We start from the raw sequence: 16,350 nt of genomic DNA, 5'->3' as shown, positions 1-16,350 counted from the left end.
ACACATTGCAGTTACTACTGTTAAATAACAAAATGATACAGGATAACCTTCAAAAGCGAAGTCAAATGTGTGAAAACATTTCGCAGTCGGTAAGACAACAGTAGAAAAAAAATATATATGGAGGAATAACACACAGCCAGACAAAATATAATTTTTTTTTGTTCAAAATTCATTTTATGAATTGTTTATTATTTTTTTTCTCGTTTATACCAATGAGATGAAAATACAAAGAATGAGATGGAAACATTTAGACTTCCACTTAGTAATACGCTAAGCATATATAATATAAGGGCATCATGTCATAATAATATAGTAATATTGTGATATTGATTGAAAATTAACCACAGCCATTTCATGTTCATCTTGATGTTGATGTTTCATCTTCATGTTCATTAGGAAATTTAGGCATAAAACTCCAAAGAAAACAAGAAGAATATGAGAAAGGTGAGATTTACTGGAATACCAACTGATTGAGCACCTTAAACAAAAATAAAATCATCTCAAGCAAAAAATACTGATGTGACACAGCGAATCTCACAGTCTCTGACTACAGGAAGAACACAGTGCAGAACTTCATAATTAATGTTTAAAAAGAGGTTGTACAAACCTTAAATGACATCTAACGGTCTTAAAGAGGTGCTAACATCCAGTTTAGGTGGAATTCATGAGCAAGTTTTACTACATATGAGAGCATTTAACATGCAATTTATGCATTCTGTGTTGCTAACATATGTACTCTCACATTTAGATTTCACATTTAGTAATCACAGTTTCTTATTCATAGTTCCTCAAATTAAATGTTTTGCGACATCCCAACAGTCTTTTTCTACTTCTTAGCTGCATGACTTCTGTATTGTTTATGGGCCTCAATGATCTCTGAAACGACAGAGGGGTCATCCAGCGTGGAGACGTCCCCCAGGTTGCTCGTGTCCTGCATGGCGACCTTACGCAAGATTCTCCTCATGATTTTCCCAGAGCGTGTTTTAGGAAGACGCTTCACAACTTAAAGAGAGAAGAGATGCTTTCACAGCTGACAAAATAAATCACCAAACCATCGGTGCAACAGATCTTCACAGGTTCTGTGAGCAGTCATAATCATTCTTTGTAAATGGCATAAGAATAATATAAATCAAGGGTTAACACTGTACAATAATGTTCAATAAAAAAAAAAAGTCACTGATTTTACCAGGAAATGATCTGGGACAGCATATTTAGCTATTTTGGTAGCCACTAGGTGTCTCAGTTCTTCCACAACAGCACGCTGGTTCTCAGAAGCAGATTCTTTTAGAACTACAAACGCAAATGGAACTGGTGAAAGAGAAAGACAGGAAAAGAAAGTGAGAGACATGTCAACATTTGGCAAATTATAATCTTATTCGCTCTGATCACTGATTTTGTGATGGTCAATTATATCTATTATTGTTATGTTGTTTTCACAATGACCAAGGGTGTTGTAAAGCACACAGTGGAAGGGGTCAAAAGGTCTCTGGTTGCTGGGGGTGTTCCAGATGGCTCATGAATGAAAAAGGTGAGATGAAGAACAAATCGAGGGCTGGTCGGGGGCCTCACCTTCTCCTTTGATCTCATGGGGAATTCCGATCACTGCGGACTCAGGGACATCTGGATGGTTATCCTAGTAACAGAGAAACACACATGGTCAACCAAAAAGTTTGATTCTACACTACCATTCAAAAAAAATTGTTTTTTATATTTTTGAAAGAAGTCTCTTATGCTCACCAAGGTTGCATTTGTTTGATCAAAAAGTCAGTAAAACAATAAACAGTTATTTTGATCTTAATATAGTTTATATAGTTATTCCTGTGATGCAAAGCTGAATTCAGCAGCTGTTACTACAGTCATCATTATAAAACTTATTATTATTATTAATGTAAAAAAAAACATAAATCAGGATTCTTTGATGAATAGAAAGTTCAAAAGAACAGCATTTATTTGAAATGGCAATCTTTTCAACATTATAAATGTATTTAGTCATTTTTTTAATTAAATAGAAAAAAAAGAAAATCTTAACGCCTGTTCACACCAAGGATGATAATGATAAATATATAGTTCTGAAAATCATTCTCAGTATTAAAGAATAGCAGAGTCCACACCACAGCTATAACGATAAAGGCCCAGAGAAACAATATCGTTGGAATCGCTTTCAGAATGATTTTTTCCAGCTGATAAACTATAAAAACATTGACAGCCAATCAGAATCAATCCTGCTATTACGAGATCGAGAATTTAAAGTGGAAGACGAGGGTGCGCTTGGAATAAAACTATTATCTTTATAGTTATCGTTCTTGGTGTGAATGGGCCTTTACGGACCCCAAACTTTTAGAGTAACAGTAGTGTATTTGCACAGCTCTGTAAATACAGACTGTCTATAGAACAGTTTTGTATCTGTCTGATTAATTTACCCAGTTAGTGTAGTGTGGAGATATTCAAATGATTTGAAAGAAGGCATTGGGCTCAAGAATGCTGAATTATGCTTGTGATAAAGGATCTTGGAGTCTCACCAGTGCATCTTCTATCTCAGCAGTGCCCAGCCGATGCCCACTGATATTAATGACATCATCCATCCGCCCTGTGATCTGGTAGTAACCGTCTTCAGTGCGGTACGCCCCATCACCCGAAAAATACTGGCCTATGACAGTTTACACCATTATACTAGCTTATACCTCTGATCACTTTCTTGTAACTTTATTTTAAACTTTTTATGGAGTAAATGGAGTTAGTACAATCTACAACAACAGAAGGCACATTTGAAAAACCCAAACAGATTATTTTGACATTTTTTTCCCCAGCTACGGCTTGCTAACATTCCTCTCATGCCCTCGCGTTCAAGTCAAAGTCAAAAAGAACAGTTAAATAATTCAACAAGTATCCCAACTTTTCTGTTTCATAACTTTCATAGCAACAAGGAGCTTCAAAAGCCTCTGGGGTCTTGCTCACCTTGGTACGGTTTAAAATATGCATCCACGAATCTCTGGTGGTCTCCAAATATGGTTCTGGCCATTCCAGGCCAAGGCTTGCTGATGCACAGAGCTCCACTGACATCATTTCCCGTTATTATCTGTCCCTGTTGATGAAGCAAAATTGATTATTCTACATTACTAAAAACACGTGCACTGAGAGGTCATGTCTCTCCTTGGAGGGGGTAAAAATCTCTCTGAATAGCCCCGGAGCGTAACAAAAGAGCGCCTCAGAGGAGACTGGATGTGCTCCAGCATGCATTATTACTATTTTTTTCCAGCTGTAGTAGAGAATTTGAGGGTTTAAAGTCCATCACTGTCTGTAACACAAAGCTTTCTTTAATCACAGCAGGAGAGGCTGGACGCATGGATCCAGGCAGAGCTAGGCTGAGCAAAAGACAAATATAACCTCGTTTAGGTCTGATAGTCTGCTAGCAACTATCTAGAACAGTTGTTAACTACACTAGAAAAAACAGGAAGTAAAGAACTAATTAGAACTAATTTGTTGTAATTGACTTTATATTTCACTATGTGATTTTGTTTCACAGTTTATATATCACACTGGGACATTATATCCAACAACTGTGACTCAGGGCTCGCAAAATTTCAAAATCGCTGGTAGCCCTTCGGGCAGGTACTCTTGAGATTATGGCAGCCCGAAAAAATTTTACGACACAGTTGTTGTCAGATTTCTTTGGTGATTTCAAATATGAAATTTAATCCTATACTTAGTGAACAGTTTTGGAGAATTGGATGTTTCTCCATTCAAAGAGATAGGAGCTGCACTTGCATGCCCGAGAGACGTTTCAAAGATGGCCGCAGAGTGACATGACTTGTCTTAAAGAGACTTTGGTTTAATCCAGCCGTATCACGACTCTTGTCTTTCCGTCCCCAACTGTAAGACCTCTTGAAATTATAATTTAGACATTTATTATACCATTTAACGTATTTAAAACTTTTTATTGCCTTAAGTTTGATACTACTCACTTTAAGAGTTTTAGGAGATTTATGCCGCTTTTCCACCGATATTACCAGGAACAATTGTACCAGGAACTTTTTTCCCCAGGAACTATTACATTTAAGGTAACCCGTTGGGCAGAGTGGTGATACATTTTGGTAGCCCGACTGGAGTTTTATTATGCCTTTGTATCTTACACCAGTCACTTTTTTATGATTGTGAATTTTACAGATTATTACTATATTTCACAATTGTGACCATTTCTTGCAAATGGGGCTTTATATCTCACAAATTTCTTTTTATTTCACAATTGTAACCATTTTTTAGTTTATGACTATATCTCACAATTGTGCTTTATTTTTTATAATTGCAGCTTTATATCTCACATTTATGACTTTATTTCACAACTATCATTTTTGATTTTTATTTTAGACAACTATATCTCATTGTTGCAATTTTATTTCTAACAATTATGACTTTTGATTTGCAATTTAAACTTTATTTCAGAATATGACTATATATCTTACAATCCCAAATTTATTTCTCACAATTATGAATTATTTAACAATTATAACATTATATTTTAGATTATTATATCTCAACTGAAACTTAATTCCTCACAATTATTACTTATATACAAATTGTAACTTTATATTATAGAATACTACTGCATCTCACAATTGGGGATTTAGGGTGCTTTCACACTTGGTTCGCTTGCCTGGTCCGCACCCGAGTTCGATTGCTCCCCCTCCTCCTGCCCCCGCTGGACTGTATTCATATTATTTTATTTTGTTCCGAACCGCGGTTCGTTTGCGTCATCAAGCCAGCAGCTGTTTACCTCATTGCTTAGTAACAACAGCACAGGAGAAGGCGGCAAATGCATAACATTGCACTCTGCACTTGTAAATATTTACACTTTTGAACCGTTCGTTTTGTTTACAAAGCTTCAGTACATAACGGCACTCACATCTCACATCAACCAAACGAACCGAACTCTGAACTAATGCTGAAGGCGAACAGAAATGAGATATACAGCTCTCTTTTCACAGCGCCACACACACTCACAAAAAAAAAGAGAGAAAAACACACAAAAACACATATTTATCAAAAAATAATATCACAAAAATAGATTCACACTCTCCCAATTTGTACACGGTTGCGTTCACATCAGCGGCAAATCATACCGGAGTTCACATGAACCGTACCCCAGACCACCCTTTTTAAGCGGACTCGGGTACGGTTCGCAGGTGCGCACCCAAGTTCGGAAAACAGCGTTCACATCATCCAAACGAACCAAACTCTGACGTCAATCGAACCCGGGTGCGCACCAAAAGTGCTAGTGTGAAAGCACCCTTACACTCACAATTGTCACTTTTTATTTCAGATTACAACTATATCTAACAATCGCTACTTTATTTCTCGCAATTATCACTGTATCTCACATTTACATTTTTTACTTTGAGGTGGATGTGCTTCTGTACTGTTGTGTTGTTGAAAAATGTAATTTGCTTTAAATGCACCACGTTTACCTAAACAACAAGTGACCAAGCAGTGAGTCAGGACACGTATAAACAAGTATAGATCACCTTCTCCCCGAGTAGTGCCGGCTGGATGCCAAAAAAGGGTCTCATAGCCATTGCAGGCCGGATCTCTGCTCCTGGTTCAGCTGGGAGTGGGGCAATACACACCCCGCCAGTTTCTGAAGAGAGAGAGCCCAGTGAATCATCTATTTATTTCTGAATAACATCACATATGGTGTAAATCATCCCATCAGTGCTGCTAGACTTAGAATTAAGGGTACGATACTCATACAAGAAGAGATGCAGTGATTGACAAGTCTCATGCAGAGTTACTTTTACCTGTCTGCCACCATGTGTCCACCAGAGGGCACCGTCCATCCCCGACCACATTATAAAACCACTCCCATGCCTCTTGATTAATGGGCTCTCCAACTACCAACAGATCAAACATTCACATGGTCATTTATATAGACAAATTCATCGACCAAAACACTGCACTTAAAAACTTGTCTCTAAGTTGATTTGATCGAGTGACTTGGCAATTCAAGAAAATCTTAGACCTATCTTTTCAACTGACAGGCACTCAAGGGACAAACAAAACCCAGACCGGCTGCGCACACAATCTAGTGTCCTTGATGTTTGGCACAAAGTCAGATTTTCCATTGTTGATTTCAAAGGCTATGTGACTAGAGTAAGCAGGCTAAATTTTAACTGTGGCTGAACTCTCTCCCATAAAGAGCTGACTATGCCATGGTGTTGGAAGTATAATTTTGGGCTGCTAACACAAAGGTCTTTAGTTCAAACCCTTAAAAGGGTGACCCACACTGAAAAGCTGATTAGTTCCCCTTCCCCATTGTGCCCTTGCAATGCACTTATCCCTCTTATGAGGGTAAGTAGTAATACATTGCTAAACCCCGAAGAAAAGTTGAAACAATTCACACTGAAACAATTTTTTTTTAAAACAGGTAAATTTTTAGCTAAAGACAGCACAACTACTTTCAAAAAAAGTTAAAACAATACACAAAGAAACAAACAATTAATAAAACAAGCAAATTTATAGCTAAAAACAGGAATGTGTTTATTATACACTGCCCTTCAAACATTTGTAACCGTAAGTATCAGAAATATTATACACTGAGTGATTCAAAAATTTGTAACGAAAAACAGTTTTCAGGGTTATTTTTGTTCAAACCAAAGTTCAAAGGAGAAGATCATATACAAATATATATATATATATATATATATATATATATATATATATATATATATATATGTGGTATATTAAACAATGCATATTGCAAAAACAGTGTTTAAAATATAGCATTATAAACGTCTTTATCACTTTTGATCAATGCATCCTTGCAAATACATTTTTTCTTTTTAAAATCTTACTGGCCCCTAAACTTTTCAATGGTAGTGTACTATTCCAAAAATACAATACTGATATATAAAATACCTCCAAAATATAAAAAATATAATACCTCCAAAAATATTACAGTATCTGTATTATTAATTTATTTGTATTTATTTATTTACTAAACCTCTGTAGTCTCACCAGATGCAAGTGTCTTCAGTGATGACCTGTCATATTTCTTCACCCAGTTTTCCTCATGCTTCAGAAGTAATCTGATGGCAGTAGGAGCTCCATAAAACTGATTTATTCTTAACCTCTGAACTGTCTCCCAGTAACGACCTAAAAACAGTCACAAGACACATTCTAACAGTCAAGACAAAGATAATGAAGAGAACCAGAGACAACACTTCAACAGAACACATTATGAAACCATAAAAATGTTGTTTAACTTGAACATCAACAGTAATTATGACTACAAACATTACACAAAAACATTAATACCAGTTTTTGAAAACCAGGTTTAAGCAGGTTTTATTAGGAGAACATCGGAGGAAATGTTTCCAGTAGAGGTCACACTGTAAAGAGTACACTGCTTAACAGCCACTCATGAGGGCGCATTTCCATTAAAATACACTCATAAAGGCAGATAAGACTTGTTATACAGGTTAATGTGTCGCATAATTTTATCTGAGAACTGAACAAAAGAAGTTGATTCACTTTGAAGGACTGAGAGGGACAGTAACATTATCTGGCATGATCTCGAGTGGTCATCACCTCTATCAGAATGGATGAGAGGAGGAACATGACCGACACAACTACAAAACTTCAGGACTGAATAGCTGTTTCTCTAAAACACTCCACTAAAGAGAGAATTAAACAGGATGTGATGCATTTGAAAACCTTTCTACTTATCAACTTTACTTAAATTGCTTTTATTTTCGACAGATACGGTGCAATGCTTTGGCAATACAAATGCAAATTATTCATCATGCCGATAAACCACTACACTAAAACTGAAATTGAAACTGAAAAAGAGATAGAGTGTGTGCATTATCTATACTGCATGGATCATTAGTACTGGTCATTTCTCTTGATATCTCACCTGGATGAGGGTATACAGGTGTGCTCTCAAACAGAACAGATGTGGCTCCGTTACAGAGGGGTCCGTACACCACATAACTGTGACCCGTAATCCAACCGATGTCAGCAACACAGCCAAACACATCTCCAGGTGTGTAGTCAAACACATACTGCAACAACAGACAGGTACACAGACAAACATAACACTATACATCATATCATATAATATACATATACTATACCAGTCAAAGGTCTGGAAATCATTTTTGAAAGAATTTATATATATATATTAACACACACGCACATACACAAATACACATATAATATATATTTAGTGTGACAGCATCTGTGTGATCAGAGAAGCTCAGAGACGCACCTGATGTGTGAGGGAAGCGTAGAGCAGGTAACCGGCCTGTGTGTGCACAATGCCCTTGGGTTTACCTGTACTACCTGAGGTATACAGCATGAACAGCATCTCCTCGCTGTCCATGGGCTCTGGAGCACACACTGACGACTGTCCCGCCATCACCTGGCACAGACAGAAAAAGAACATTGCATTTTATTTATATTATCAGCACCATTTGTTATTTTTTTAATGTTTAATTGTGTGTATTACTGTATAAATGGCAAATACTATATATATATATATATATTGACATTTATCATCACATATTATATATATATATATATATATATAATAAAGTACTTTAGAACTTAAAAACCGCTAAATGTAGTTGCATGACATTTATCATCACATATTGCATTTTAATAGAATGCTTTTTTTAACTACCATTTATGCAGTTTTTACTCTCATTCAGTAAAAATGCTTAATGTTAATCCTGTAAAGATAAGCTTGGTAAAGGGAGGATGAGGTGTGAAATTTTTTAGCATTGCGGTGTGCTGGTGTCAATGTGACAAAGAGGATCTATTTTGATATGGATGTCTAATATGAGTTTCTGTCCAGCAGGCAAGAGTTAACTTTCAGTCATGCCCTTCATTGTTATTGTCTTTAATTCTATCTGTTGTGTAGTTTAATAATAATGTTTGTTTAGTCTAAATGGATTTTCCACTTGTTTTGCCACTGTTAATGTTGGAGACTAATGTCTTTTTTTGCAAATAATGAGATTAAACACGATATTTACTCTGCAAACAAAACATTCATCTTAAAACATAACTCTAAAGCCCATTTTAAAAGCATGTGGAGAGTTTACTGAGGCCCAGACCAGCTTTTCTGCACAGCAATCCAGTAATTTCTCTTTTTTTTATCACACGTAATCTAGCATTTCCTTGAACTGTCTCTACAAATAGAATTCTGTCAAACTGGCCTACATGTGACCACTATGACCAATTCTACACAAGGAAAATTCCTGCCATTGTACAGAGTGGGTGAACATCACGATAGAGACAGGCAAACACAGGCACTTCTGGCAAGACAAAACAAGATGGGCTGTGCCCCAATTACTCAAAAAATGAAGCAGAATTAGAACTATACTCCTAGTTTTGTGCCTTAATTAGGTGCTGTTTACAAAAACACACCCCCTCCACACCACAAAAAATCAAAAACAAAGCTTTCAAAAAACTCTGTTTCTGGTAAATGAAACCCTAAAAAGTGCAAACCTAGCACAAATACAAAATACTCACAAATACAAAATACTTGAAAACTTATACAAATTTAAACCTTTTAATATCCTACTTATTCTAAAGCATTTCTCCTTTGTTGCAGACCATCCTTATTGTTGAGTCCTGGCAGAGGTATATAGAGACAAAATAATAATAAAAAATGTTTCTAATTTGACTTTCTAATCTGTACACTGCAGGACGTCACTGCTGTATGAGTTACCTCATCTAATGAAATATCTAGTTTGCCCATTGGTACACCATTGTTAGTTCTCTTGGCCACAAACACATGCTGGATAGATGGACAGCTCTTCACTGCTTTATCCACCGTGGACTTCAGATCGAAGATACGACCGCCCCTCACACCTTGGTTGCATGTGATGACAAACTTGCACTGGGCTGTGTATATGGAAGAGAAATAAAAAAATTAAACAGACACTATCCAGTCAATGTACAATAGCTGATACAACACATGAGCTAACGTACTTAGTACCACTGGGAGCAAAATTTAGATATGATGGCTCTGCATGTGTAAATACACTTCATTTTAGGTCATTTTTAAGAATATCACTTTATTTTTAAGAAACCTGTCTCAACCGAACCACTGCCTTTGGATGTTATTTGTTCATAATAAGATCAGAAAGAAACATCTGCTCAGTGTCTGCTGTATTAAATAAGATAAGGAATGGCCTCTCTAAGAACAAACACCCTCTAAAACTTATCTCTGTCCAGACCATCATGTACACACTCTTATCCCAAAATGCACAGGGTTTTTGTTTAGCTAACTAGCTTTCCCTAATTTAGTGGGACTCTTCAAAGTCCAGCTCTGCATTCCTGAAAAGTATACAGGAACTTTACAAGAATATAATAACCAGTAGAGGACTTTAATCTTTGTAGTTATGTTTAATAGTCAGCAAAAAACTAAACTGACCATGTTAACGTTTAAATACAATTTCAATGTGCTTGGCCTTATTGTACACAATTTATCAGTGCACTTAAAAAGTCTTCATAATCTTTCACCAAAATATAATAACTTTCTCTGCCACTGAAGTGACTAATGTCACCAAGCCCATTTTTATTTCTATTATATTTCTATAGAAATCTACACTATCTGAATGTTTTAAAATATAATTTATTTCTGTTTCATGAGCTATTACTCCAGTCTTCAGTGTCATGATCCTTCAGAAAAAAATAAATAAAATTAATGACCCCAAACGGTAAATTAAAACTGTTTCTATAAAAAAACCTACTGTACATATTTCTATAGAAACTTCTACTTTAAACTAACCATCTAACATTTGCCAAATTTTTGTCATTAAATATCCTCCTAAAACATGTTGTGAATGCTATTTCATGTTTACTTTAAAAGCAACTGACCCTTCGCTAAACCCCGCCCTAAAACATTACTGACCAATCATGCCTTAGCAACTGTTGCCATGCATCATTTTCTAAGACAAGCTTTTGCACATCTTGAACATCTGTTTGTTCAGACCGTTTCAAACACAGTTTTACAAAAAGGATCAAAAATTAAAAGAGCATGTTTTTCTAGATCACTTTTAATAGTGGGTACCCCGAGATGATATAATAAGCCGTATAACTAACCTAAGCTTGAATTAGAGTAAATTTTGTTCATTTAAAAACATCATGGTCAGATAGCCATTTGGTTCAGTTTATCTCAGAAAACATCTCCACATTTCTTGAAATCAATTAGACAGAAATGATTTCTGCATCTATACTTTGGGAAACACTCAAAGTAATTTCTCGTTCTGCTTATATTAAGTTGCTTTCTCAATGCTTTTTGAACTTTCTGAACAAATTGGTAAACTAGACCAGATTTACACACAACACCCAACTCCATTATTATAATTTTTTTCAATCTAAATATAACCTTCTTTCCACCACCCATGCGGAGCAGCTGCTTCTTAAATCATGACAAAATTTTTATGAGTTTGGTGATAAACCAGGTACAACTCATTTATTCTTCTCCCTTGATGCCTGTGAACACAAATGGCATCAGTTCTGATTATTTCCCTCTTCACTGTGGCACTAGACAGGGTTGCCCACTGTCCCCTCTTTTGTTTGCCAGCCATAGAACCTCTTGCTATCTTCTTTTGCAATAATCACAATGTTACTGGTATTCTTAGAGCAGGACAAGAACAGAAGATTTCTCTCTATGCAGATGACGTGCTGTTATCTGTTTCAGATTCTGATTTCTTTTCTATGTCTTGAATGTTCTAAGACAGTTCAGTGGTGTCTCAGATTATAAATTTAACTTGCACAAGAGTGAGTTTTTTCCAATTAACTCTGCTGCGAGATCTCTTCCAACGTCAATCTTACCATTTAAATTAGTTCTGATCCAACTTGTGATCGGTGTCGACAAGCTCCAGCCACTCTTTATCATAACTTTTGGCTTTGCCCAGCATCGACCTCTTTCTCGGCCTCAATTTTCCTTCAATTTCTGAATGTTTTATTTTAGATATTGAACTACACCTCCTTACTAGCATTATTTGGAATCAACCCAACAAATGTTTCCTTGTAACCCTCACAGTCAAATGCACTCACCTTCTGCTTGATAATTGCTAAAAGGTTTATATTACTGAACTGGAAAAATCCTTCACCACACAGCTACTTTCATTGGATGCACAACCTTGATGCAGCTTATTCAAACAGAAAAGATCAGATTTACAATAATTGATAATACAGAAAAATTTCACACTACTTGACAAGCCTTCTTGTAATACAGGAGAGAAAATAAGAAAAACACTTTTTCTTTGCCTGGCCTTTACGGGGTTCTTTGCCTTGCCTCTGATTTATTAATAAAAAGGGAGAACTGAGAAAATAATAATAATAATAATAATAATATTATATATATATATATATATATATATATATATATATATATATATATATATAATATATATATATATATATATATATATATATATATATATATATATATATATATATATATATATATATATAGTTGGAAGTGTTTAAGAAACTAGGTACAAGTCTCCCCCTACCCTTTTTGTCCTCAGAATTTTTCTAAATATTGCTGCATTTTATGTATATATTCGTATTTACTTATTTATTTTTATTGCTTTTTTCTTTATTATTATTTTTTTTCTTGTTTGTTTGTTTTTTATTGTTCTTGGTGTTAACATTTATAATTCTATTTTGTTTGACTCGGAGAGTAAGGAAGTTTTTGACTAATTTAATTTCGATCTCTGTTAACAGATTGAAACAATTGCTGTTCTATTGTCTTTTTCATTTTTGCATCTCTCTGACTGAATAGCATCAATAAAAAGAGGATGGATATTTTTTGCACCGATTTGTAGTACCCCTCTAGTAAAAACAACTACAGCTGCTGAGATAAACAGTTCACTGCTTTATGATGAAACAACGTTATTTTACTCACCATCCTGAATTCTGCCAGCCAGAGCCTCTGAGCTGAACCCTGCAAACACCACAGTGTGTACAGCACCGATACGAGCACAGGCCATCATGGCTGCTACTGCCATAGGAGACACAGGCATGTAGATGGCCACCCGCTCTCCCCTCTGGACACCATAACTCTTTAAAGTGTTGGCAAGGCGACAGGTCATCTCCAGAAGCTCCCTGAGATTTGAATGTTTTACAGATATAAACATACAGCTGAATAATAGGAAACTGTGCGGGTGGGAAAGTAAATCAGTGATAGTTTCTTTTCAAGTGGTTCAAGTGCTGAATTGATGCAGACTTGCACGGAAACACTGAGGTCACATGGTCATAATGCACCAAACTGGCATTTATGGGGTGTAGTTTAATAGTGTATTTATACTACAAAAAAGTAGCGGCAAGCTTTTGTTGGCCTAAGGAACATATTATTATGCCACATTGTGTCTGAAGAAACTGTTAATCAGGATCTAGGGTCAACAAACATGTATCTAAACTCTACAGTACAGCCTGTACAGTAGAAACATCAGGCCTCAAGCATTTCTTGAACTCCTCCATATGCTTATGAGACCAGGGACAAAACACTTTCACTTTCATACTAATGCGCATCAATGTCTTTTAACTTCCTGTTCACCCGTGAAAGCAGGAAAGTGACATGTACATGTGCAATGCTATAACGGTATCATCCTTTACACACATGACTGCTAGTGCAACCTGACTGCTTCTTCACAAAACAGCCTCAAATGATTTCTATCTGATCTAGAACAAGAGATACTGGGAAACTAATCTTCACATTTCCACAATGAAAGATGAGAAATAGTTCATTTTCGAGGTTCGGTGTGCAGGCTAGATTAAAGGAAACAGCCTGCTGACTGTCGTGTTTTGGTAACACTGAGGACAGTAGATCCTGTCAATATTTAGCCTACTGTTAACAGCAGTGATCTGAACCACAGCCAGGAATGTTCAATCTTTATTTCAAGCACTAAAGATTGGGGGACGCAGATTCCATCACAGGACCCTCAAAACCTGCCTTTGTTCTCCATAAGAAAGTGCATGTGAAGGAATTCCCCCCGAACTCTTCAGTAGTGTGCTGTTTACATGTTATCCCTGTCAATCCCAGCAAGAACAGGATTTCTAATCTATTACAATATGTGACCCTGGACCACAAAACCAGTCTTAAGTGTCAATTTTTCGAAATTGAGATTTATACATAATCTGAAAGCTGAATAAATACTTAATATCCTAATGATTTTTGCCATAAAAGAAAAATCTATAATTTTGACCCATACAATGTTTTTTTTGGCTATTGCTACAAATATACCCCAGCGACTTTAAAACTTAAATAAATATTATATTTAAGCTAAACAAAAATATTGGAAAAAAAAAACCTAATCAAAAAGACAAGTGCATAACAAAATTACTCAAATTAGAATGAAAACATTATATATAAAAAGCTAATTATACAAAATATATACTATAATATAAATACATACAACTAAATAAATGCTACAATATTATATAAATAATAGTAAAATATAAGTGCTAGATTTTCACAATTGGCAATGCCAACAAGTATGTAATCAGTAGGCAGTAGTGACTAACTGATTGCCAGTCACTGTTGTAATAAATGATATAGTGGCAAATCTGAAATAACATCATCATGAAAGTAGTTACTAGTTAGTTTAAAAAGACACATGTTAAAGCTGCTTGCTATGACCCCTATGTGTTGAAAATGTAAGTCTGGGGGTGGATGAGGTTGGGGGTGGGGTAAAGAGCCACATGTAAATTTCTCAAGACCTACAAATGTACCTGTATGTGATCCTTTCCTCTGTGCCAGGTTCATCTTTCTCCCAAATCAAGGCTACTCTGTCTGGATCCTTTGCCACGTGTACATCCAAACAGTTCACTGTCAAATCATTGCAATAGGAAATTACTACTATGCTTACTGTTGACAAGATGGAAAGTTGTTCTTTGTGGATATATAAAGCAGCATGTGAAAATGTAAGTTTTACCATCTCAGTTAAAATAAAGACTTTTTGTTCTGATAGATAAAAATCTTTGATCTAGCATATCGGCTAGTAGAGGTTTATCAGCGATCAATACGATAAACTATTAAAGATGAAATGTGTCACACTCACCAGAGACGTTCAGTTGCCCTCCGAGAAACCAGTTGATTTTCCCGCTGGAGAGATCGCAGTCCGTCACTTGATCGAAAGGTTTGGTCCATGCCAGCCTTTCCTTGGCGATGGATCCCCAGAAAGTTTCTGGATCTTTGACTGACAGTTCATATAAATCTGAGTAGGTCTTCCCAGCGAGATGCGAGCTGAGGTCCGGTTGAGCCGCGCTGCTGCTGGACAGAGACCCGGCGTGACACCGTGAGATCAAAACAACACTTTTACGCACACATTTCTTGTTCCTAAATATTACATTTCCCCTGGCCAAAGAATTCAGCAGACTCATGCTCACACGTCCAGCCATTATTCTGCCCAGTCTGTGCTGGACTGAAGTGTGCTCAAGTTTCCACAGCCCGTGGCCCGTGACTGTTCCTCACATGAGAGGGAGGAGGAAACTTATTGACAAAGAGCCCGCGTGAAGAAAAACACAAACCACCTCCTAAATCAGCTTTGTTATGAACCAAACCATGCCATGAAGCACAGGCGCTTGGCTTTCACAATCGATTCCAACACTGCAATTTCCTTTATTGATTGGGATTTTTTGATGTTACGTAAAATTGGATTGTACGGTCATAGTGCACTCTTACACAACCATCAGAACCTTTTAAGACTTTCAACGGTGTCAGATTAAGACGCGAAAACATGGTTTGTTTACATATTCTGTGCGACAATAAATCGTTTCAAAGCAGCCACATATGTTGCATATCATCTCGCGAACTGTCTTTTTTTCACATGATAAAGTGACAAATTTATGATGACGTTTGGATCAAACGGTTTCACTTTTCGGTTTCTAAAATTGGATCATAAATGCGACACGTTGGGTCTCTGGATGTTGTACTCAACTACCCCAACTCTTGCTGCCCCCTAGTGGAGAAGGGATGGATAGATAGATAGATAGATAGATAGATAGATAGATAGATAGATAGATAGATAGATAGATAGATAGATAGATAGATAGATAGATAGATAGATAGATAGATAGATCTCTGTCTTCTGTCCTCTTGGGCCGGTGACAGTTTGGACTGAGAGAAAGCATTTATTTAAATGTGTGGTTTATTTATGGGTTTCCCCTTTTCACCTGTAAATAATTTATATGTAAGTATATTGTGGGCGTTTTGTTTACATTTGTTCCTAACCTAACGTTTTCTGAGCGAGTTATACACTGCATTAAGAAACGTACTGAGCCATTGTTCATTAAAGCCAAAACAACTGCTTTCCGGTGTAACGAGAAGTGAAG

General features: G+C 36.3%; 1 protein-coding gene across 1 annotated transcript; it reads right to left on the bottom strand.

Annotated features, from left to right (window-relative positions):
* Positions 1-148: 148 nt before the first annotated feature.
* LOC109053990 (acetyl-coenzyme A synthetase 2-like, mitochondrial) lies at positions 149-15,914 on the bottom strand. Its single transcript, XM_042774093.1, has 14 exons — positions 15,078-15,914; positions 14,749-14,845; positions 12,923-13,122; positions 9,728-9,903; positions 8,264-8,416; positions 7,910-8,057; positions 7,009-7,146; positions 5,793-5,885; positions 5,520-5,632; positions 2,956-3,082; positions 2,520-2,647; positions 1,570-1,633; positions 1,187-1,308; positions 149-1,003 (listed from the first exon to the last, which is right to left on the bottom strand). The coding sequence occupies exons 1-14, from the start codon at positions 15,415-15,417 to the stop codon at positions 827-829; spliced, it is 2,076 nt and encodes a 691-aa protein (XP_042630027.1). The 5' UTR covers positions 15,418-15,914; the 3' UTR covers positions 149-826.
* Between the last annotated feature and the right edge of the window lie 436 nt (positions 15,915-16,350).

This window comes from Cyprinus carpio, chromosome A17 (genome assembly GCF_018340385.1).
Source record: "Cyprinus carpio isolate SPL01 chromosome A17, ASM1834038v1, whole genome shotgun sequence".
Classification (NCBI taxonomy): Eukaryota; Metazoa; Chordata; class Actinopteri; order Cypriniformes; family Cyprinidae; genus Cyprinus; species Cyprinus carpio.
Note: the sequence above shows the minus strand (reverse complement) of the source record. Positions and strands in the feature narration are given on the sequence as shown.

Coding starts and splice junctions, on each gene's coding strand:
- LOC109053990 (XM_042774093.1), bottom strand. CDS start 15,417: ATGGCTGGACGTGTGAGCATGAGTCTGCTGAATTCTTTGGCCAGGGGA. Junction 9,904..12,922: donor GGCTGGCAGAATTCAGGATG/GTGAGTAAAATA, acceptor CCATATACACAG/CCCAGTGCAAGTTTGTCATC. Junction 8,417..9,727: donor TAGATATTTCATTAGATGAG/GTAACTCATACA, acceptor TGTCTGTGCCAG/GTGATGGCGGGACAGTCGTC.